This window comes from Squalius cephalus (genome assembly GCF_949319135.1).
Source record: "Squalius cephalus genome assembly, chromosome: 23".
Classification (NCBI taxonomy): Eukaryota; Metazoa; Chordata; class Actinopteri; order Cypriniformes; family Leuciscidae; genus Squalius; species Squalius cephalus.
The window spans coordinates 24,169,687-24,193,194 of NC_137144.1; the positions used below are offsets into that span (position 1 = coordinate 24,169,687).

Sequence of the window (23,508 nt, forward strand, 5' to 3'; positions counted from 1 at the left end):
ATGTGAAAACAAGATTAACATGGTTTGTGGGGTTAATATTGGCTGCTGAGGGCATGAAATCAGTTTAAGATGCATTTAAAACACCACAAACGTCATTCTGAATATTGTCCCCACTTGACATCCAACACAAAATCTGGTTCTCGAAGCTTCTTCCTGGTGCTCCGCTCTCCTTTGAAGACATAAATATCTGTGCAGACACCAAAAAGGTCACATTAATGTTTTTACAGCACCTGATTCATAAGAGACCCTCTGGATCAGGGGCCAGAAAAGAGGCGAAACCCAACACTCGAGAAATGGACGTGTATATTTATTCACATAAGGATCAGACGGCATGTTGGACCTGTGGCGGCACAGTTCACACATACGACATCAGTCCTCCGAGAGCCCGAAAGAGAATTCGTCGTCCTCCGCAATCCCAGAATACTTTGCTCTCGGCACATTCACCAATGAAGGGGATGGGGAAATGTCGACAACAACAAAAGTTTTCTCAGAGCATAACGCACAGGAGAACAGTGTAGACAGATTTGCATTTTAATACAAAGGCATATATTTTCTTTAGGACATAAAATAATGATATTAACTGCACAGCAGTAAGAAAAGGTCGTGTACAGATTGTTTGTTCATACACACCATTGAAACACAATTTCGGGTCGGTACAATAATAAAAACATTTGTGCTAATCAATAATTCCTTTTGCATAAAGACCAAACGTAATGGCAGCTGTCCGGAGGGAAGGTTTTGACATTCTCCTCCACACATTTATTCAGCTCGAGCGTTTTTCCCAATGCAGTAAAACTCCTAAAAAGCACACACACACACACACACACACTCACCACAAACACCCAAAAGATCTGCACGGTTTTATAAACGGCGCTTTTGCTCTATACATACAGCATGTTCAAATATATTGGCATATTCTGGCTACAGCACACCTGAATACTGCACTTACTGATGTCTAACACCACACTTCACGTACGCCACGACCTCTGACCTCTACACGCCCCACGAATACCGAAACCCCACCCACCCCGACGTCTTCAATACCACCGCACCAGCACATTTAAACACTTTTAAGGCACGTTTCGGCTACAGAAAGGCGTTAAAAGAAGCGTTTTACACTTGACTACGGAGACTTGCATCTGTGCTTGTGCTTTAAAGGGATAGTTCATCATTAAAAAACAAAGAAAATTCCGGAATTATTTACTCACCGTCATGTCATTCCAAACCTATGCTTTTAGTTTTTCAGTGGAACACAAAAGTAGGAATTTTTTAATAGTTTAAATGTCTTTTTTTGTCTCTTCATGGCAGGAAATGCGTGACGATTCTTCTTTTGTGTTCCATGGAATTTGGAACGACATGCACTGCAAAAATGATTTATTCTCCTAGTTTTTTTCGTCTGGTTTAACATTCTTAAATCAAGATACATATACTTGAGAAGCAAAATGACTTGAAAATGAACGAGTTTATGCTTAAAACAAGAATATCTGCCAAATGGGGTAAAAAAAATAAATAAAGTAATTCGAAGGGAAAACAAGATTTCTTTGAAAAACTCGCTCAATTTTTGCAGTGCGAGTTTTAAGTAAATTATTCAATTTTTCATTTTTGGGTGAACAATCCCTTTAAGATGAAAGAGAAAGGGGCGAGGGTAGACTGGAAAGCATGGAGTCAGCATCACACATGCAGTTAGGATCAAACGCAGCTCCTGCTGGTTGTATTAAAGCTGAAGGGAAGGGAAGAGAGAGGGAGGGCCGTGCAAAAGAGCTTCACGCCGAGCAGTGCCGCCCAACTCTCGACAGAAACGCAGGAATCTCAACATCCGACATCGCGAGCCATCTGCTCCCGTGATACCGCTGCTCTCGACAGCGATTTCAGACCGGAGGAGGCTCTAAAGCATGAGTTCTGTGGGCCACATGCACCTGTTTAAAGACCCTGTGAAATTAATATCGGAGTTTTGTGGTTTTTACGTTATGAGGCCTACATCTTTATGCGAATGTACTCATTCGTTTATGGCAGGGACTATGTTTTCTGGCGGAAGGATGACACGCGCAATAATAAAATAATGTTTTAATGAAATGTACTTAATATTTTTATTACGTAGAAATAAAATGGCTATGTTTTGTTAAGCCGTTGCTAGAGGTGTGTCCTAATTCAGAGGCTGCATCCTTCGAAGGCCGATTGAGTCACAGCGGATCGAAGGTTCCTTGCAGCCTCTGAAATGGGACACAGCTTATATTCTCGTACCTTATTGCTTAATTTTAGCATATACTGTACACTAGCATTCATAAGTTTGGGGTAAGATTTTTTGTTGTTGAAGGAAAAGAATACTTTTATTTAGCAAGGATGCATTAAATTCATCAAAAGTGACAGAAAAGACATTTATAATGTTAGAAATGATTTTTATTTCAAATAAATGCTGCTCTTTGGAACTATTTATCAGAATCCCACCGGAATCCTGATAAAAACAGTTTTCAAACATTGATAATAATCAGAAATGTTTCTCGAGCAGCAAATCATCATATTAGAATGATTTCTAAAGGATCGTGTGACACTGAAGAGCTTTGATCACAGGAATAAATTACATTTTAAAATATATTCAAATGGAAACAGTTATTAAAATCGAATAATATTTCACAATTTTACTAGTTTTATTGTATTTTGATTAAATACCGTAAATGGAGCCTTGGTGAGCAAGGAGAATTCTTTCAAAATATATAAAAAAAAAATCTTACCAACCCCCAATTTTTGAACGGTAGTGTTTATGCATGCATTCACATCGCCTTTTTTATCTGGGCAAACAGACCAAAAATATTGACGACTCTTGTCCTTTAGTTCACAGAGCTCTCTAGAATGAGAGAGTCCCTTCCTCCTAACTTATACACACTGCTCCGACGAGCATTAGCAATTAGAAGGAAAAAAACCCAAAGTAAACGTAAAACAAAAAGCTTTGAGCTTTTCTTTGAGTCTTTAAGATGCAAATGCCACAAATATGTAAAGTTTTCGTACAAAGATAAAAGCGTCTCTTGGAGCAGAAATTTGGCTGAGTTCTTAAGTACCGTCTTGTTCAGTGGCAAATAACAAACAAATTAGTGTGTCTATATCCTCTCTGCCAAAATAAAGCCATTAGCGTTCCAGATCACACATCTAAAGCCTTCCAATGGAGCCACAAAGAGTTAAATGAGATGCTTTCAGTCAATCCTCTCAGCCATGCGCGCAAAAACATCTCGAAGGCCACACACACACACACTGAAATGGAGTTTACGTCTGTTTCAGGCCTCACACGCATTTATATCACAAATCTGTCCTGTGCATCGACTATTTGTGCCGTACGGAATAAAGTCAGTCAGTAGCGCAGCTTTCACAATAAAATGGCTCTCTGAAATGAAACACCTCTGAAATAAAGACTTTTATTAGCTACCATCATACATAAAAATTAAATGCCTTATATCGTCGTATTGTTTATTTATTATTGCCTGTGCTGATTATCTGTGGATCTACTAGCGAGTCCGTTTGGTTGAACTGAAACTGTGGTTATGAAATGGACGGCCGTTTGATCGTATAAATGGATATGTTTGGAATCACATACTAGCAAACTGCAGTATAAACTGTTTATATTATAAAATTATGAAATTGTACAACCAATTTTGTCTAGTTGTTGTCTTTTGGTAGTCAATTAATGAGTTAAAAAGCTGAAGCTTAAATTCGCAATCTCATGGATTCCTGTTAAAAGGACTGGAGTTTGCCAGCAAGAAATTGCAGAACAACGGTAAACGTGACCGAAGCTTTTTGCGGCATGTTTTAGCAAATTTTACTGATACAGATCATTTGCACACAATACCAAAACAGTACATACTGTAGTATGAGTAGTATGCTAGTATGATTTTTCCAAACACATCCCATGCAATCCCTACTGTCACTTTCAGCTGCTTTTGATTGGACGATACCAGATATGACCTCACTGTAGGCACACCCCCTGCATACACGCATCGCAGGGTCATGGGCAGCTCCCTTTTGGTCAGAATATAGGCATCCTTTTACACACACACTCTTGCACACACACACACACACACACACACACACACACACAGACAGAAGCTTTAAAAACAACTGACACAAGGCCGTCTATTTAAAAAGTTATTTTCCTCTTATAAAGCTTTCTGCATAAAGACTGCACATTAAAAAAAATATAGAATACAATTCATAAAACCTTTAGTCTCTACACAGGAAGAAATTGAACATCTGATTATAGTGACGAGCTAAATACACACACTGAGAGTGACGGGGTTAGAGGTCGGTCACTTTGTTCTCCAGCGCTGCGGCGATCTGTTGCAGTCTCAGTGTTAACTGTTTACTCTGAGCGGCTGGGTCTTCATCCAGAGACATGATGATCTACAGACACAGTGAAGGACCATCAGCCTCGAGTTCACAGGCGGTTAAAACTATTCATCCATCCATCCATCCATCCATCCATCCATCCATCCATCCATCTATCTATCTATCTATCTATCTATCTATCTATCTATCTATCTATCTATCTATCTATCTATCCACCTACCCATCTATCTATCTATCCATCCATCCATCCATCCATCCATCCATCCATCTATCTATCTATCTATCTATCCATCCATCCATCCACCTATCTACCTATCCATCTACCTACCCATCCATCCATCCATCCATCCATCCACCTACCCATCCATCCATCCATCTATCTATCTATCTATCTATCTATCTATCTATCTATCTATCTATCTATCTATCTATCTATCTATCTATCCATCCATCCATCCATCCACCTATCTACCTATCCATCCATCCATCCATCCATCCATCCATCCATCCATCTATCTATCTACCTATCCATCTACCTACCCATCCATCCATCCATCCATCCATCCATCCATCCACCCATCCATCCATCCATCCATCCATCTATCTGTCTATCCCTCTACCCATCCATCCATCCATCCATCCATCCATCCATCCATCCATCCACCCATCCATCCATCCATCCACCTATCCATCCATCCATCTATCTACCTATCCATCTATCTACCCATCCATCCATCCATCCATCCATCCATCCATCCATCCATCCATCTATCTATCTATCTATCTATCCATCCATCCATCCATCCATCCATCCATCCATCCATCCATTCCATCTCATTGGTATATTCATCCATTCTTGTTAAAATATGTATAGTGTGTATTTATGAAAGTGTATACTTCAGGTTCTGTTACTTTGCCACCATTTATTTGAAGTTTTCCCGACACCATTTTCAATCATCTTTTATCTATTTATTTAAATGGTCCTGCTGTGTGACAAATTAATTTGAACTGTTCAATTATTCCATATAGTCTGTCAATTCATATAAAACCACATGCATATTAATTATAAAAGAATTAGGAAATGCTGTTAAAAAGTTTTAGATGAAATCAAGCATGTCACTGTTGTCACTCCATTTTAATATCCTGTGTGTTTGATAGTCTGTGTGTGTGTGTGTTTGTACGTGTGTGCATGCGTTTGTGTATTTGTGCGTGTGTGTGTGTGTACTCACCCCATCGTAGTATTTACTGGCATACCGGTAGAGCTGGTGAAGAGCCACTTGTGTGTTCAGTTTATCTGTGTGTGCCTAAAAAATAAAATTAATAAAATAAATCAACACCAGTCTCTTCATTTTCCATAAAAATGACAGAAAGCCCACTGCACACTCACCCGTGACACTTCAGCCAGATGTGTGTTCATTTCCTGGTCACTGACTGACACCATCTGACGGATTCCTTTATAGTAGCTGTGGAGAAACACACCATACATCTGATCTATACTGCAGATTATTCTGGCAAAAAACACACACTTAGAAAGAGACCTTCTGACTGATATGTAAAGCAACACACCATGTTCACTTATCTTATTTGTCACTTAGGGCCTGGTAAATCACAAATAACTAAACAACAAAGCAGAATATACTATTGTACTCAAGTGTATCTTATTTACTTGCTAAAGTGTCTCAAACAAAAGATAATCATGAATAACTTTCAGAGATTTGAAGCCTATAGACTTTAGCAGATCTCAGAATTGCTCATCGTTGCCGCCTGGGAACATAATTACAACTTTGATTGCCGACGGGCTTATAAAAACCTGTCGGAACGAATTGCCGAGATATTGCATAAACCCAGTCAATCATCATGTTGAGAAAGTTCTCGCCATTTTTGTGCACAACGCGCATCAGACAGTCTGTAAACCATATGTGGGCGTTCGGCTGGAGGCTGAGACTGTGCAATGCTGGAGCACTTACTCGTCTACCATCCTTTTGTAGGTGGAGATCTCCTTTGCATAGAGTAATTTGTTGCTGGGAGAATCCTGGAGGCAAGAGAGAGAGAGAGAGAGAGAGAGAGAGAGAGAGAGAGAGAGAGAGAGAGAGGGAGTAAATAAATGAAGTATTTCTGGTCTTTATGAGCCTGTAGCTGATTCTCAAACACTTACCCGACTGAGTTTGTGTTCTGTTTTCGTGCAGGCGTCCATGAAGGTCTGAGCGATGACAGACAAAGAGGCGTCCACGACCTCGCTCACGTGCACGTCGAAAATGAAGTGAGGGTTCTTCAGAATGTTCACCCAGAAACGCAGCGGCAAACTGCAGAGAGAAGCGAATTATGAGCTGTGAAATATGTAAGAAATACTTCACCTTCAATAGTCCATATATATATATATATATATATATATATATATATATATATATATATATATATATATATATATATATATATTAGTGCTGTCAAATCGATTAATCACAATTAATTGCATAAAAGTTTGTAAATATATAATATGTATATATATATATATATACATACATACACACACACACACATATATACAGTAAATTCTAAAGTCAAGTCAATATTTATATATATACACAAACATACACGTAAATATATATATAATATGTATATTAGTGCTGTCAAATTGATTAATTGCATAAAAGTTTCTAAATATGTATGCATGTATGTATATATGTGCATATATATATATATATATATGTATATATATGTGTATATATGTATATGTGTGTGTGTGTGTGTGTGTGTGTGTGTGTGTGTGTGTGTGTGTGTATGTGTATATCGATTTGATGGCACTAATAAGTATATAAAAATAAATAGTAAATAAATATATACATAAAATATACTATATGTATTATATAAAAAAATAACACAAAATTATATTAACTTCACATTAAACCGAATAGTAGGCAGTGACTTCGGCAGGAAAAAGAAACCCAGAAACTGTCATGACAAAAATATGCTTTAAAATCTTAAATATATTTAAATGAAGTATTTTGCCAACTATTCAGACATATACAAATATATTATCTCTCTATATATCTGGATGATCACCTAGGTGTCACTATGCAGTTGTTTTGAGCCGTTGATTGGTGCTAGTAGGCGGTTGCTTAGTAATACGTTGTTATGCAGTTGCTAGGGTGTTCTGGGTCAATGATCAAGTGCTGCTAAGTAGTTGCAAAGGTGTTTAGAGTGTTTTTAGTGCGTTGCTATGCACTGATAAAAATGATTTTGTGGTGAAGTAAATACTTAAGAAAAAAAAAATGTAATTTACATGAAAAAGTTAGTTCAGACAAGAATTAAAAAACTAAGTAAATTCTATATTAGTTCTCAATTCAAACGTGTAGAAATGAAAGCGTAAATATCAATGTTACAAAATTAAGTAAAATTACTCAACTTTTCTGATACTGGTGTTCCCATCATGCACTGGGCCTTGAATAATTAATGAGGCTGATTTTCACTGTTTTCCAGCTGTATTTACATTGTTGTATCATTGCTTTTGTAGTTAGGATTAGTAACTTGCCATTTTGTGACATTTGGAGTTCATTTTCTACTCAAAATGACACATTCAAACACAAAAACGATCCATCAAATGTTGCCGTCATTGTGTATTGTCTACAAAGTATTGAGGTCTCTGCGTTCACATGATGCATAACATCTGATATGTAGATATAGAGTCGCACAATATTTATTGTATTAATTATTTAGATGTTTAAAGTATATACTTTAAAAGAGTGGTTTAATTCAATGTTATATTGTTTAAATTAAATGTATTTCAAAGGAAACTTTAACTAAATAGATATTACTCAACCTTTTACTAGCCAAGTTAAAATGACTTATTTTCTTTGTTACTTTCACTTAACTTAGTTAAGTAGAGTTTACTTAAATCCATATGTGAAATTTACATTTTAATTATTAGAAAAATGAAGTAAATTTGACTTATTGTTTTTTTCAGTGTGGCTTGGGTCCCTCCTTCAATGTAAACGCATGCGATCTTTTCACCATCTTATCATCCACCAGCCTACCACAACAGCACACCTCTCTTGAACAAACTGTACGAATTGTGAAATCATTCATATCAAACATGTTTATTAATCACGGTCAGGGGTTTATTTGAAATCTCTAACCCTCAGCATGAGAAACAGAGATGCTCTCCTTAGCAAACACTGCTAATTATGCTATTTAATCCATTTGATAGTGAGTCTTTCCTGCAATTGGAGCATAAACTCAGTACAGAGCAAATAATTCACTCAATCCGCCCCTCAATACTGGCGCCGGCGGAGCATGAACACGGACAGACGGCTTTGGAATTTCAAACAGGTTATTAAACAGCTCTGGCTTTTGTTTCCTGAAAGTCGGTTTTAAAATAAAAAAAAAAGCTCATTCAGATGACTAGTTGTGTCTCTGTGGAGAATAGCAGAGGAAAAAAAACAAAAGGTGTATAATAACCGAACAATTAAATCAACCAGGGATGTAATTAAGGTGTTTGTTTGGCTGTGAGCGGTTTTATATTTAATAGAATCGCTGGTGAAGCTGCTGGAGTGATGATATTACTCGTCATATTTATTCACATCTCGGCGGCAGCTGTCAATCACGCCGCATCCGCATTCGCACATCAGGCGGAATAAATGAACGCGCCGCTGACATTAGCATATGCCGCGCGTCTCCAGGGAGAAGCGGCAATCAGAGAGCAGAGACGCCCGCTGTGACTAGCACAACGCAAACACACACACACTTCCCCACCTGTTGGTCTTCCAGATGTGTATGGTTTCCTCGTCTACGTTCTCGTGTCTCAGGGCTTGCTCATCCAGGAAGTCAAAAAAGTATTTAACCGCCGGCGGGACGGTGGAGTCAGAACAGAGCACACTGCGAAAGAAATCATCCACGAACTGCTGCAGCGTTCCCTGAAAACACACGCAGGCACAAAAACAAGCGAACTAGAGTTCAGTGATTAGAAATAAGTGTTTCTTTAGAGGATCAAGCATAACAAGTTTCTACTAACTGACAGATTTCACTGAAATCGCCCTTGCAATGCCCGTGGCTCTCTAAAAAGTCAAGATCCATGAACCATGTAAAAGATATTAGTGGAGTGGCTAAGTGCTTATGTTTGGCAGAATCGTTCAGTTTATGATACAAGCGTGAAAATTGGCATGAGCAGTCTCCATAGGTCACTTGACAAGAAAATTGTCCGAGCCACTTGAAATTTCAAGATGGCGGCCATTTTTCAAGATGGCCGACAGCTTAGTGGAGCAGTTAAGTGATATAGTGGTTTATTTGGTGATACAAGCATGAAAATTGGCATGAGCAGTCTCTGTGGGTCACTTGACAATAAGCCACCTACAGCTACTTGAAATTTCAAGATGGTGGCCATTTTTCAAGATGGCCACCACCTTAGTGGAGCAATTAGGCTTAAGAAATCATTTAGTTGGTGATACAAGCATTAAAATTGCCATGAGCCTAATTGCTCCACTAAGGTGGTGGCCATCTTGAAAAACGGCCGCCATCTTGAAAAATGGCCGCCATCTTGAAATTTCAAGTAGCTTTGGGTGGCTTATTGTCTAGTGACCATCAGAGACTGCTCATGCCAATTTTCATGTTTGTATCACCAAATAAACCACTATATCACTTAACTGCTCCACTAAGGTGTCGGCCATCTTGAAAAATGGCCACCATCTTGAAATTTCAAGTAGCTGTGGGTGGCTTATTGTCTAGTGACCATCAGAGACTGCTCATGCCAATTTTCATGCTTGTATCACCAAATAAACCACTATATCGCTTAACTGCTCCACTAAGGTGTCGTCCATCTTGAAAAATGAAAAATCTTGAAATTTCAAGTGGCTCGGACAATTTTCTTGTCAAGTGACCCATGGAGACTGCTCATGCCAATTTTCACGCTTGTATCATAAACTGGACTCGATTATATCACTTAGCCGCTCCACTATATAAGATAAGAACATATGTATATTTCTTATTTATTTATTTATTTAATCATTTTTATTATTATTTCAGACAGATTTAAACATTTTTAATTTAAGTACTTTTTATGTACGTCGTATATATGTATAACAGGTTTTTTTTAACCCTTTAAATAAGAAAAAAAGTGTTTGGAGATTGCTGCAAGTGTTTATTTTTTATATGGGGTTTTTTGACGGTCAAGCATAAAATGTTTCTAAAAACTGAAAGACATCACTAAAATTGTCTCTGAAAAGTCAAAAACCTTGTTAACCCTAAAAGTTGTTTTTATTTCTTATTTACTTATTCGTATTATTTTCTTATTATTTATTTAATCTTTTAATTATAGTCATATTTAATTATTATTATTTCAGACCGATTTCATTAAAAAAAAAGTTTTTAGATATAGTATAGGTTTTTTTTACCCTTTAAATAATTTAAATACGGAAAAAAGAGTTTGAAGATTGCTGTGAGTGTTTTTTGACAGTCAAACATAAAATATTTCTAAAAACTGACAGATATCACTAAAATTGTCTCTAAAAAGTCAAAAATCATTCAAAGATTTGATCCCATGAACTTTTTTTTATTTAGCTTTATTTTTTATTAATTAAATTTTTTTAATTTTTTATTATTTTATAATTATTATAATTTTTATTCCAGAAAGTTTTTGACATTTTAAATTTAAGTACTTTTTATGTACTTTGCATATATGTATAAACCTCCAGAGATATTATACATTTTGTATATTTGGTGTTTCCATGTCATATAAATGCAAAATTAAATGAATTCAAATAATCAGTACAAATTTTAAATATTTTTAATTAAACAAAGAGTTTGAAGATTACTGCAATTATGCTACCCCCCCCCCCCCCCCCATTATATGCACTTAATTATTAAAATGAAATAAAATAAAAACATAATATAGGCTATGTAAGATATTTTGTATAGGCCTACATTAAAAAAAATGTGTTTTTAGAAATGTTATAACATTTTTAAGTAAATTATTTGAGGTTAGAAAACATTTGAAAATGTATCCAACCTGAGCCCGAAACATAACAGAGATCTTAATAATACTACTACTACTAATAATAATAATTTCAAGCAGAGAAACGTCTCATTTATTGGCACATCAGGCTGCTGGGTCACTGACAGCCACACATGGCTGTTTCCAGACTTTGATCGGTCTGACGGGTGAAGTTTCTCATCTCCACAGGTTTGTTCCTGTCGGCACTGACAGCTTTACGTGCCGCTGAATTACTTCTGTACAAGGTGAAAGACGCGTGAAGTAATTAGCCTCTCTAATCGCCCAATTTACGACCGACGGCCCCCGACACAAGGACATGCGAACCAATCAAACAGAATTAGATGAGTTAAGAGAACATGCGAGCACTCAGAATCGTTCCTGAAGGTTATAATAATTGTATGACACGTGTCCCACATTAAATACTGCTGCAGAATTGGACTGTTCATCACAAACATTAAATCAAAACTGATTATGCACGGTTTTCATTATCTTCACAGTAAAAATCTTTTCTTAATCAGTAGATGGCTTTTTTATTGTTTTCCATTGAACATATGTATAAGATCAACTTTTCAGAGAATATATATCTTGAATCAAGTTTATTTTTCAGAATTTTTCTTGTTGTAAGCAAAAATCGTGAAATTTTGATGTAAGAATAATAAACGTAATAATAAACAAATTCTTGATATCTCATGCGATATGGAGGACTATTATTATTAAAAATACAAAATAAATTAAATCAATTATCAACATTTTAATTAAAAACATAAATCACTTTTAAACTGACAAAAATAAGTAAAGTTTAAACACAAATTAAATAATTTAAACAATTTGAAAAGTAATTCATTTACATTTATCTTTTGAAATAATTTGTCTTAATTAATACATTTGTAATTGATTTCTTCATTTTATTTTTAAGTGGCACTCTCAGTTCTCCATGCGGTGTTGATTTTAAAGTAAATTTTCTATATATTTTATTAATTGTTTTAACAAAAAGGTTAATTTTTTTTTTTACCAAAAAACGAGACAAGAAACATATTTTCTATTGAAGTAAAGCCATGTAGGTGGGATAAAAATGACCCAGTAATATCATAGCCTACATTTCACAATCACATCCCAAATGGATAAAAGTCCCGCCCAACATTATTTCCTGAGAATGGAAGTTAAATGTATTTTTTCTTGCTATTTTGAAGTAGAATGAACAGACGACAGTTCCTTCAGTAGCAGGAAGCGCTCAGTACCTTGACGGAGAGCAGTCGGGTGAGATATATCTCAGTGATGGCTTTGGTCATGGATTTATCCTTTATACTGCCTCTCTTAGACTTCATCTCATCCAGCTCGTCAGCCGGTCGCACCAGGTGAAACACTTTATCATCATCCAGCAGGGCGTTTCCTGCGAGTTTGGGTGAAGAGAGAGTATAAGTGACGAACCCATCAGAGCGTGTGCTTCAGAGATGACAGAGGAAGTTAGAGAGTAGACCTCAACTCACTCTCTTCATGGTAATCGTGATTCTGGTCGTACGACTGTTGTGTGTGCTGAACCCTGGAGAGGATCAACGTTGCGTTATCACGTACCTAAAACACACACACACACACACACACACACACACACAAAAGGAAGCACTTTTAGAAACAAAAAAACACTCATGTCTAAAAATTCACCAAATGAACAAAAATGAAACACATTTGCTTTGTTCAAAACCCAGTATGCCTTTTAAATAATCTCAGATGCTTTAAAATCTTTTATTTATTATAAGTATTTTATTATGAATTTATAAAAAAATCTATAAATAAATTGACTACAAATTTTCTGATAAACATGTATAATATAATATTTATTCATATATTATGCATATATATTTATTAAATAAATATGTAAAATATTTAATAATAAAATATATTACATATGTATGTATGTATGTATGTATATATATATATATATATATATAAAAATTCACAATATATTTACATAAATTCCGAAAATACATAGTAAATAAATGTTGGTTGTATATTCATTAAAATTTATATTCATTAAAAATATATAAATAAATCACTTTTAAACCGACAAGTAAATGAGTAAATTTTAAACACAAATGAAATAATTTGAAGCAATTTGAAAAGTAATTTATAATTTATTTTTCTTTTGTAATAAGTTGTCTTATTTAATTACTAAATTGGTAATTGATTCCTTCATTTTATTTTTAAATGTCACATTAAATGTATTTCTGTAAAATATATTGATTCAGATTACTTCAGATGTAAAAAAAATATATATATATAAAATATGTACAATAAATTTGTAATACATTTATATATTCACATAATTTTTTGCAACAATATACATTTATAAAAGGGGTTTGAGAAATGCAGTTTCAGAGGTTTTGCTTATTCAAATGACCAACATCTTCATTAAACTGCAGGAAGTGATTTAATATGACGTACCTTAACACACACAAAAGCACATCATCACATTTAGAAGCATGTCAAATAAAACAAAGCACCACGCGCTCACGTTATAATGCGCCAACGTATTGATGCGTCTCCACCGGCCCTCCTTCTGTGACGTCACGTCTAGATCTGACAGGGTCTGTCCTGTGGAGCCGGGCCGCCATTCTGTGGAAGACACCAGAACACACAACGATAAAGACAGAGTCACGCTGAACCCGTGTGTGAGATCACACGCTCACTCGCTCACTCGCTCACCCAGGGTGACGCTGTCCACTTTGGGTCTCTGAGAGTGCGGCAGGTTCTTGTAAACCTGCTCGATGATCTTCTCCTTCACCTGAGAGATCGTGTCACAGTTCAACACCTTCACCGGGGTGATGTCAGGCCCCTCGCCCTGAACCAGCACCTGTAGAGTCTGGGGTCAAAGAGCAAACAACTCATATCAGATACACAGCCATATTAGCTTTAGTTAACAATAACAACACTGTTCAGGAAAGAATCAGTTCTGAAAACATGATATATGGACTAAAACACACACCAGCACGATGTACTCCACATCATCTCCGAGAAGGCCCGTGTCGTTCAGCGTGTATTTGGCTTTCTTAACCTGTGCGTCCACCGGCCCCTTTTCAATCTGGTGCTTTATGGCCCTGAAGAGTTTGTAGAGCGGTTCTCCAGCGGAGTCCTGGACAAACACAAGCAACTTTAACGCGGCCTGCTGGGACTGTTTTAATCGTGACCCACAGACGACAGCGGTTTATCGTAACTCCACCTGGAGATCAGCTGTGGCTTGAAGAATTTACAGTTCAAGTGTGTCAGTGACTGACACATGCAGATGAAGAACAGAAGCTGCTTCATTATCATCATTCATCATCACACTCATGAATATCAAAGCTTTACGGAAACATCCCGTGAACAGGACACATCCAAACCAAACCGTTTAAGTGATACAACCTGTAAAATAATTCAGATTTTATTTTGCAAATACGAGCAATTATTTTTCAGTTTATATCTCACAATTCTGACTTTTTTTTCTGCAATAGCAAGTTTATATCTGACAATCTTGACTTTTTTCCACGCAATTGCGTGTTTATATATCGCAATTCTGACTTTTTTCCTCGCAATTGTGAGTTTATATCTCACAATTTGGGACTTTTTTTGCAATTGTGAGTTTATACAAAGTCCTTTTAGGCAAGTCGTGCCACTCGGCCGCCATCTTGGCAACGCCTCCGGGCAGCTATTTCGGACTAACAAGACCAGGCTCCTATCTAAATGAATGGGCAGAGAGTCAGAACTGCACTTTTCACTGGTCACCGGGACATAAAAACTGCATGTATAGAAACAGCAGTAAAATATGATAAAAATCGCTGAAAAAGTTTGATGACTTTGCCCCAAAATAAGGTTTAAAATGCCTTTTTCCCCACAGGTTATACCTTTACTACGCATGCGCAAGGGTTCACGTTCACGACACCAAACTTCATTTACGTCTCTATCCAGAATGCCGGTGTTGTGCCAAGCACTTAAACAATTATGTATTTAAATGTCTGAAACCTAAAATAAACATTATGTGGTTAAAACACTGAACAGTTGTGATATAGCCTATGACAAGCGCTGAGCGCGTCCGTCTTTGGCTCAGCGCCAGCCACAGTGCGAAAGTACAGGTTGAATATGGCAGTTATGTCACGTCACTCTACATTCGCTCCTTAGTGGTCAGCTGCTGACTGTTAAAAGCAGATGATTGGCTTTCCAGCGGGAGGGGCGGGACATGTGCATACAACCGCCATCTTTGCCGTTACGGGTTTTCCTTATATAGTTGTATTGAGGATTGAGGAAGTGGCATGTCTCATATAAATTGTCTCTGGTTTATATCTCACAATTCTGACATTTTTCCCGCAATTGCGAGTTTATATCCCACAATTCTGACTTTTTTTCATAATTGCGAGTTTATATCTGACAATTCTGACTTTTTTCCCGCAATTGCGAGTTTATATCTGACAATTCCGACTTTTTTTCGTAATTGCGAGTAGATATCGCAATTCTGACTTTTTTCACAATAGCGAGTTTATATCTCAAATTTCTGACTTTTTTTTCACAATTGTGAAGTTCTATCTCACAATTTGGGACTTTTTTTGCAATTGTGAGTTTGCATCTCACAATTCTGACTTTTTTTCGTAATTGCGAGTATATATCGAAATTCTGACTTTTTTTCTTGCAATTGCGAGTTTATATCTGACAATTCTGACATTTTTCCCACAATTGCGAGTTTATATCCCACAATTCCGACTTTTTTTCATAATTTCGAGTAGATATCGCAATTCTGACTTTTTTCCTCACAATTGCGAGTTTATATCTGACAATTCTGACTTTTTTTTTCATAATTGCGAGTATATATCGCAATTTTGACTTTTTTTTCGTAATTGTGAGTATATATCGCAATTCTGACTTTTTTTCTGCAAAAGCGAGTTTATATCTCAAAATTCGGACTTTTTTTCACAATTGTGAGTTTATATCTCACAATTTGGGACTTTTTTTGCAATTGTGAGTTTATATCTCACAATTCTGACTTTTTTTGTAGAATTGTGAGATATAAACTCGCAATAGCGATTTATAAAGTCAGAATGACAATATATAAACTTGCAATCGCAAGAAAAAAAAGTCAGAATTGTGAGACAAAGTTGCAATTACCTTTTTTACTTTTTTATTCCGTGGTGGAAACAAGCTTCCATAAAATCCTGATGTATTGTGAAATGAAATATGAGCGAATCTTTATGAATGTGAATGTGAATGTGCGTCCTGTATTTTACCTTTAGGTACTGATAGAGACAGATGGACATCCAGTTACTCAGCATCCTTTCCACCACCGTCTCAGACCTGCGGAAACACACACAGACACACACACACATTATATATTACAAAACTGACAGTTCTGGCTCTGAAAACTTGAACGAGTCACATTTGAAACTGTTATTCAATCTGATCTGTCAGTTAAACACTTTAATAACACGGCAATTTGCTGAACAGCCTTCAGTCAGGCTAATGAACTAGATTACATGACAGAAGAATTGTATTATGATTACAATGAAGAATTACCATCTTTATTAATTGAACACTTATGTGTTTTTATTATGTTGCGGTTGCTGCCTTTTAATGAAAGCAATAAGCCACTTGAGGCCAGATATTACAGAGATTTTAAGTGGTTTCTGCTTCAACAACACTCCTTAACTGTGGTAAGATCACTATAAACCACGGCCTCGAGTGGCTTACTGCTTTAATGAACACTTGTACACTAATTTGAGTCAATAACAAACATTGATAATTAGCATCAGCACCCAACTATGACAATCAAACAAGCATGTGAACATGGCGCTGGTGAGTGTTTGGGACAGTGAGGCTTATGTTCATTCTTGCAGAGACAGACTTTTGACTAACATGGCATGTTTTATGTGATTTAAGTGACAACCTAATTCAAAATACTTTCATCCGGACTCCCAGAAGTTGCATAAAGCCAGCCAATCAGATTGCGGATCTCGGGTCTCACCTGCGGAGCAGCAGTTTAGGATTCTTGCTGTGAACGTAATCCTCCATGAGCCCCAGCAGAAGCGTCCTCATGATGTCTGTGTAATACTCCAGTTTACCGTGAAGCGCTACGGTCAGCAGAGACGCGAAATACACTTTGGCCCTGGCGTTAAAATCTGGACGGCCCTCCAGCGTTCTGATAAACTACACACACACAAAAATTATGACTTTCCTGTATGATTAAAACTGTGGAGCATTCAGATTTACATCTTAAAAAAGCGTCTTGTTATACTCTAATGATTATTATGTTTAATGATGTCTGGTTATGTGTTGACTTTTGTGTGTTGTGCGTAACCATATAAACACTGGGAAGATAATTACAGGCCAGTCTTAAAACACTGACGGTGTGGTTGTTTACGTGTATTCATGTGTGTCATTAGATGTAAAAGTTTAATTGTGTTTGGACCATGAATATAAAAGACCTTTAATGAGAGCGCCGGAGCTGATTGAGTCCTCTGGGGCCCTTTTAGTGTCATTCAGTATAATTGAGCGAATGTCTGCTAGATGTCTATAGGGCTCCATCACTGATGCATGTGTTTGTCTGAGAAACCCCCGACAATTATTGTCAAATATTAATTTACTGACCTTTCTCGCTATTAACTGTTTAAAATGAGCAGGTGAAGAGCTGTAGATGTCTAGAAATGGATCATAATTACAGTGTGTTTGTGTTTCGTACATTGATGAGGAAGGTTTTGCTGTTGAGTAGGTTGGAGAACTGGTTCAGCGCCTGGGTGACCGTAGCCCTGCGGGATTCTGGGATGTCCAGTTTGCCGGTGATCATGACGTCATTGGCTCCGTCTTTAGAGGGCAGGAAGAAGACGCGGTCCGTGTAGGTCTTGTAGTCCAGGAACGGGATCCGGCCCTCGCTTATGTCGTTAGTGTGGTCCTCCATTTCGATCATTAGATCTGCACAGGAAATGACACGGTCTACGTCAGCATAGCTTCAAAATCGACACTTTAAACCCAGCTAAACTCATTCAATCAGTTCTAAACTCAGAATTAAAGATTCTAGATGTGCAGATTATGTTAATTTGTGTTTTAAAAATCAAACAACAATATGAAATTACTAGGGCTGTCAAACGATTAATCGCGATTAATCGCATCCAAAATAAAAGTTTGTTTTTACATAATATATGTGTGTGTATGGTGTATAATTATTTTCTATATATAAATACACACACATGCATGTATATATTTAAGAAATATTTGCATGTATATACTGTGAATATATATTTATATTATATATAATTTATATTATATATAAATATTTTATATATAAATAACACATTTTTTAAAAATATATATGCATGTGTGTGTATTTATATATAGAAAATAATTATACTCCATACACACACATATATTATGTAAACACAAACTTTTATTTTGGATGCGATTAATCGCGATTAATCGTTTGACAGCCCTAGAAATTACTAATTGTTGCCAAAATTTGAGGCAACGTTTCAAATACCATTTATGGATAAATTAATAAATTGTTGGAAGGATAAATAAACAGTTGATAAATATATAAATATAAAAATAAATAAATAGGTTGAAGGATAGTTGATTGATACAATTGATAGATAAATTAAATAAACAAATAAGCTAATTTATAGATAAACAGTTGAAAGATATTTAACATCAATATAAATAAATAAATAAATAAATAAATGTGAATGGCCAGATAAACAATTGACAAATAAATAACTAAAAAAATTAGGCGGATGGATAGATAAATAACAGATTAATTGATAAATGAAATAAATAGGTGGATGAATAGATAAACAGTTGATCAATAAATGAATAAAATAATAATTAATTAATGTGAATGGCCAGATAAACAACTGACAAATAAATAAATAAAAAATTAGGTGGATGAATCGATAATGGATTAATTGAAAAATAAATAAATGTAAATGGACAGATAAACAATAGATAGGATAATAGACATCAATAGATTCATTGAATAAATAAATAAATAAATAAATAGGTGGACTGATAGATAATCAATTGATTAAATAAAGAGAGAAATAGGTGGATGAATAAATAATTGATTAATAAATAGCTGGAAGTTCAGATAAACAATAAATTATTTAATGAATAAATAAATCAGCTACTCTCTACATAGCGTACTTGGAATATGGTCATCCAGCACCAAACTAGTTCATTAGTGAGGCCAACTAGCTTTAGATTTTCTTATTTATTTACGTTTTTATATTTTTAGCGGCCGTGCTTCATTAGTGTGCTTTAGTCATGAGACAGTTTGCATTTCAAAGAAGTTACAGAAGCCATTCACATGGAGACCGATATCTTCTAGATATCTTCAATGAATAGTTGACTAATACAAGTCCGACATATAATATTTCTGTTGCTGTTTTCTAGCGTAAATCATCTGTTAGCATGTTAAAAACACCCCTGCTGCCATGGTAACGGGATTATGCGTTCATGCGTGACCTGTGAACTCTTTTTTGCAGCGGTCACGAACACTCTCTTCCAGATTCTCCAGCTGATGCTTCACTTTCTCGTACTCTCGTTCTGCCTGCTGGCTCTTCCTCCTACACACAGATGATCAGATGAATTCATGAATTCATTACATGAAACGTTCAGTCAGACGAACACCTCAAGGGCATTGTGGGAAGAGCAGTTCTTCTTTGTAACCTGTAGCAGACGACGGAGATGGCGATAATCAGCAGCATGGGAACGACCACCGCTGGGATGATGATGGGCAACGGGAGATTGTACCTCCTCTCGTACCGAACAGAGCCGACCATCCACTCGCCATTGCCAAACTTAATCTGAGAGAGAGAGAGAGAGAGAGAGAGAGAGAGAGAGAGAGAGAGAGAGAGAGAGAGAGAGAGAGAGAGAGAGAGAGAGAGAGAGAGAGAGAGACTGTATTACGGATGGATGGATGGATGAATGAACAGAAACATAGATGGATGGATGGACAGATAAATAGATAGTTGGGTGAAATAACAGATAGATAAAAACATAAATTGTAATTGGATGGATGGAAATAAACAAACACTATATATATATATATATATATATATATATATATACATACATATACACACACACACAATTAATAATAAAATATAAAATAATACATAAAATGTATTTATTTTACTTTAATAACAACTATTTATAAAAAGTAAAGAATATAAAGAAACAAATAAATAGATGAATAGATAAATAGGTGGATGGATATTTAATTATATATATATATAAACAAAATAGATGAATAAGTGGACAGATAGATAATTGATAGATGGACTGATGGATATATAAATAAACAAAAACATTTTTTTTTAAATATAAAAAGGATGGCTGAATGAATATGTGGATGGATGGATGGAAGGATGGATAGACAGATGGATGGCAGGAAGGACAGAAGGATTGATGGATGGATGGATGGATGGATGGACAGATGGATGGCAGGAAGGACAGAAGGATGGATGGATGGATGTGTGTTGTTCTCTCACCAGCAGGTCCAGCGGGTCAGAGCCGGTGTCTCTCCTCAGTCTCTTGGATCGAGCTCTGGGTGCGGTGGAGGGCGGGTCCAGGAATAGTTTATCCTCCTGTAGTGTGTTGACGGTACACTGAACATCCCCCACAAACGCCTGCGCCTCCCTCGCAGTCATCGCGCTGGAAAACCCCCGACCCTGAGACACACCAAACACACGTTTACAAGAGTGAAACCCCGTGTCTGATTGACAGTGGAGCGGATACTCACGGTGACGATGATCATGCTGTTTTCAGTGATGACAGTCTTGCTGAGGGGGTCAAACGTCGGGTCAGGATGATACTGGAACGGCGTCAGCTCCGTCTGGAGGTTATCCAGCTGCACGTACGTCCTGAACAACTGAGACTCGTTCACCGCAGGGGACATGAACACGATCACGCTGTCGTTTTTGTGCGTGAAACCCTCGACAAACTGAGAAACAGAGAGATTGAGTTTATGTCACTTCTGTAAATTTAACTCTCCTCAGTTTTCTGTCTCTTTTCCCAGCAGCCTTTGCGAGCACATGGACCAAAAGGCCCTCAGAATGCGAAACCATAGAGGAACAGATTTCACTGCTGCTGGGAAATCTATTGATATTCTGAGGGGGAGCAGCAAAAGTCCCTGAAACTGGGGGCGGAAAAATCTGTTAGATAGACAGATGGAGAAAGAGCGATGGAAGAAGTGAGACCGCTTGAGAAAGGTCTGGAGCACAAAAGCTCCTCCTCAGATAAGGGAGATGAAATGAAGCATTCATCAAGTTTTTCGTTAGATAAACGCTCGTTTAATCTCCGTCTCGTTGAGCGCTTCAGATCAGAGAAGCTCTCGTCATATCAATCAGAACCAGAGCAAGTCATGCAAGACGGAAACCCAACAGTGAGAAGAACAGATGAAACGAAAAACAAACAGCAAGTGACATCTCCCCTGAGAGCCTCTGAAGGTTTCTGGCACTCACCTCCTCTGGGACGCCCTGTTCAGACCATTCTCCAGCAGACGCCACCACCCTGATACTAGCTTTCTGGACCAGGTCAAATCCAGAACCGACCACTAGGATTTTTCTGCCACCACTGAAATATACACACAATTATAACACAATAATGTTTTTTTTTTACTAAGTTTGAGGTTACACTGCTAAAGGGCAGCAATATATATATATATATATATATATATATATATATATATATATATATATATATATATATATATATATATATATATATATGTATACTGTATATAAAAAAGGCATTAATTATATAAAAAACAAATGAGTGATATAAATTACTATTGTAAATGTATAATTAAAATAACATTTTGCCTTGTTTATATTATATTGTCTCTAAATAAATTAAATACACAAAACTATATATAAAATATTTATAACTTATTCTATATAAGTTAATAATACAAAATAATATATATAATATATTACAGATTTAAATATGTATAAAAAGTTAATATAAAAAAATAATAAAAAATAATTTAAAATATAGATTTCAGAATGTTTTATTATAAATATACAATATATAATAATAATAATAATAATATTAATTATATAAATGTTATATACATTGTACAAGTTAATAATACAAAATATATATAAAATATATTAAATAAAAAAAAAAAATAGAAAAAGTTAATATGTAATATAATATATATATTATTTTGTATTATCAACTTTTTCCATATATGATTATATTATATATTAAATTTAAAAATACAAAAGTTAATATACAAAATAATAATAAACTAATAAAATATTCATAATATCAATATAATAATCATAATAATAATAATCGTTTTTTATTGGTATTTAACAAGAAAATACATAATGGTACTTTCAATGAAAAGAAAAAAATAAATAAATTATGAAGTACTTCTCAAAATATTAAATATCCTTATCAAAAAAATGTCTAAATTCTTTCCCCCTACAACGTGCATAAGCAACGCTTTTATCGCTTGTTTCTGCTCCTCCTTCACCTGTGTATTAATCTGGAGATTCAGTACTTTTTCAGAAGTTGCATAATAGCAGCCTCTAACGTAGGTGAAAACATAGAAAACATGGAAAGCTGGAAAATTCCTTCAATGGCGGGGAAAGAGTTAATAATTCAAATGAGGGTAATGATGTAAGAATGGCTTTGTGTGGCAAGGAAAATATTGGATGGATCTTCTGGCAAACAGAACTGACCAGACGAAGCTGCTCCTGGGCTGATGGTCAGACACAGAGGGGTTGCTGGAGAACTGAAAGATCGTCTTGATGCTGGTTGTGGTGTGTTTGCCGTACTGAACTCTGACGTCGAGGCGAGCTGACGGAACCGTATCGCCCAGATACTCAGACAATTTACAGGTGATCTGATCTCCAAAGCTCTCACTAACACAGAGGAAGATGAAAAAATTAACCCAAAAAATGGACAATCTAATGAAAAAGACTATTTCCCATGATGCACTCACACTCTGCAGGACACGTCGCCCACGAAGATCTGCAGGTCTTCTTTTGAAGCTGTGTTCAGGCCTATCCCAGTAATAGTCAGGACGGTTCCTCCTGCTTTAGGACCTCGATTAGGAGACACGCTTTGTGCTATGGGGTCCTACAGAAACAAAGATCATATTTCGGGGCGTTTACACTACACTGTTTTCAACTAAAAACGGGAAATGCATTTTGGCGTTCATTTACACGACAATG

At 36.2% G+C, this 23,508-nt stretch overlaps 1 protein-coding gene across 2 annotated transcripts in view; it reads right to left on the reverse strand.

The window, feature by feature from the left end:
- Positions 1–291: 291 nt before the first annotated feature.
- The window catches only part of plxnb2b (plexin b2b), a 156,347-nt gene continuing 133,130 nt past the window's right edge, over positions 292–23,508 (reverse strand). For both annotated transcript variants that reach the window (XM_079858473.1, XM_079858472.1), the window contains 21 exons: positions 23,277–23,413; positions 23,014–23,196; positions 21,784–21,895; positions 21,063–21,263; positions 20,812–20,991; positions 19,988–20,124; positions 19,784–19,884; positions 18,009–18,238; positions 17,295–17,476; positions 16,561–16,627; positions 14,295–14,441; positions 14,015–14,171; positions 13,824–13,924; positions 12,802–12,886; positions 12,553–12,704; positions 9,082–9,242; positions 6,488–6,635; positions 6,300–6,364; positions 5,720–5,795; positions 5,562–5,636; positions 292–4,386 (listed from right to left, as the gene is read on the reverse strand). In XM_079858473.1, coding sequence (XP_079714599.1) covers positions 4,282–4,386; positions 5,562–5,636; positions 5,720–5,795; positions 6,300–6,364; positions 6,488–6,635; positions 9,082–9,242; positions 12,553–12,704; positions 12,802–12,886; positions 13,824–13,924; positions 14,015–14,171; positions 14,295–14,441; positions 16,561–16,627; positions 17,295–17,476; positions 18,009–18,238; positions 19,784–19,884; positions 19,988–20,124; positions 20,812–20,991; positions 21,063–21,263; positions 21,784–21,895; positions 23,014–23,196; positions 23,277–23,413 — 2,802 coding nt within the window. In that variant the 3' untranslated portion in view covers positions 292–4,281. The remainder of the gene's footprint in view (positions 4,387–5,561; positions 5,637–5,719; positions 5,796–6,299; positions 6,365–6,487; positions 6,636–9,081; positions 9,243–12,552; positions 12,705–12,801; positions 12,887–13,823; positions 13,925–14,014; positions 14,172–14,294; positions 14,442–16,560; positions 16,628–17,294; positions 17,477–18,008; positions 18,239–19,783; positions 19,885–19,987; positions 20,125–20,811; positions 20,992–21,062; positions 21,264–21,783; positions 21,896–23,013; positions 23,197–23,276; positions 23,414–23,508) is intronic.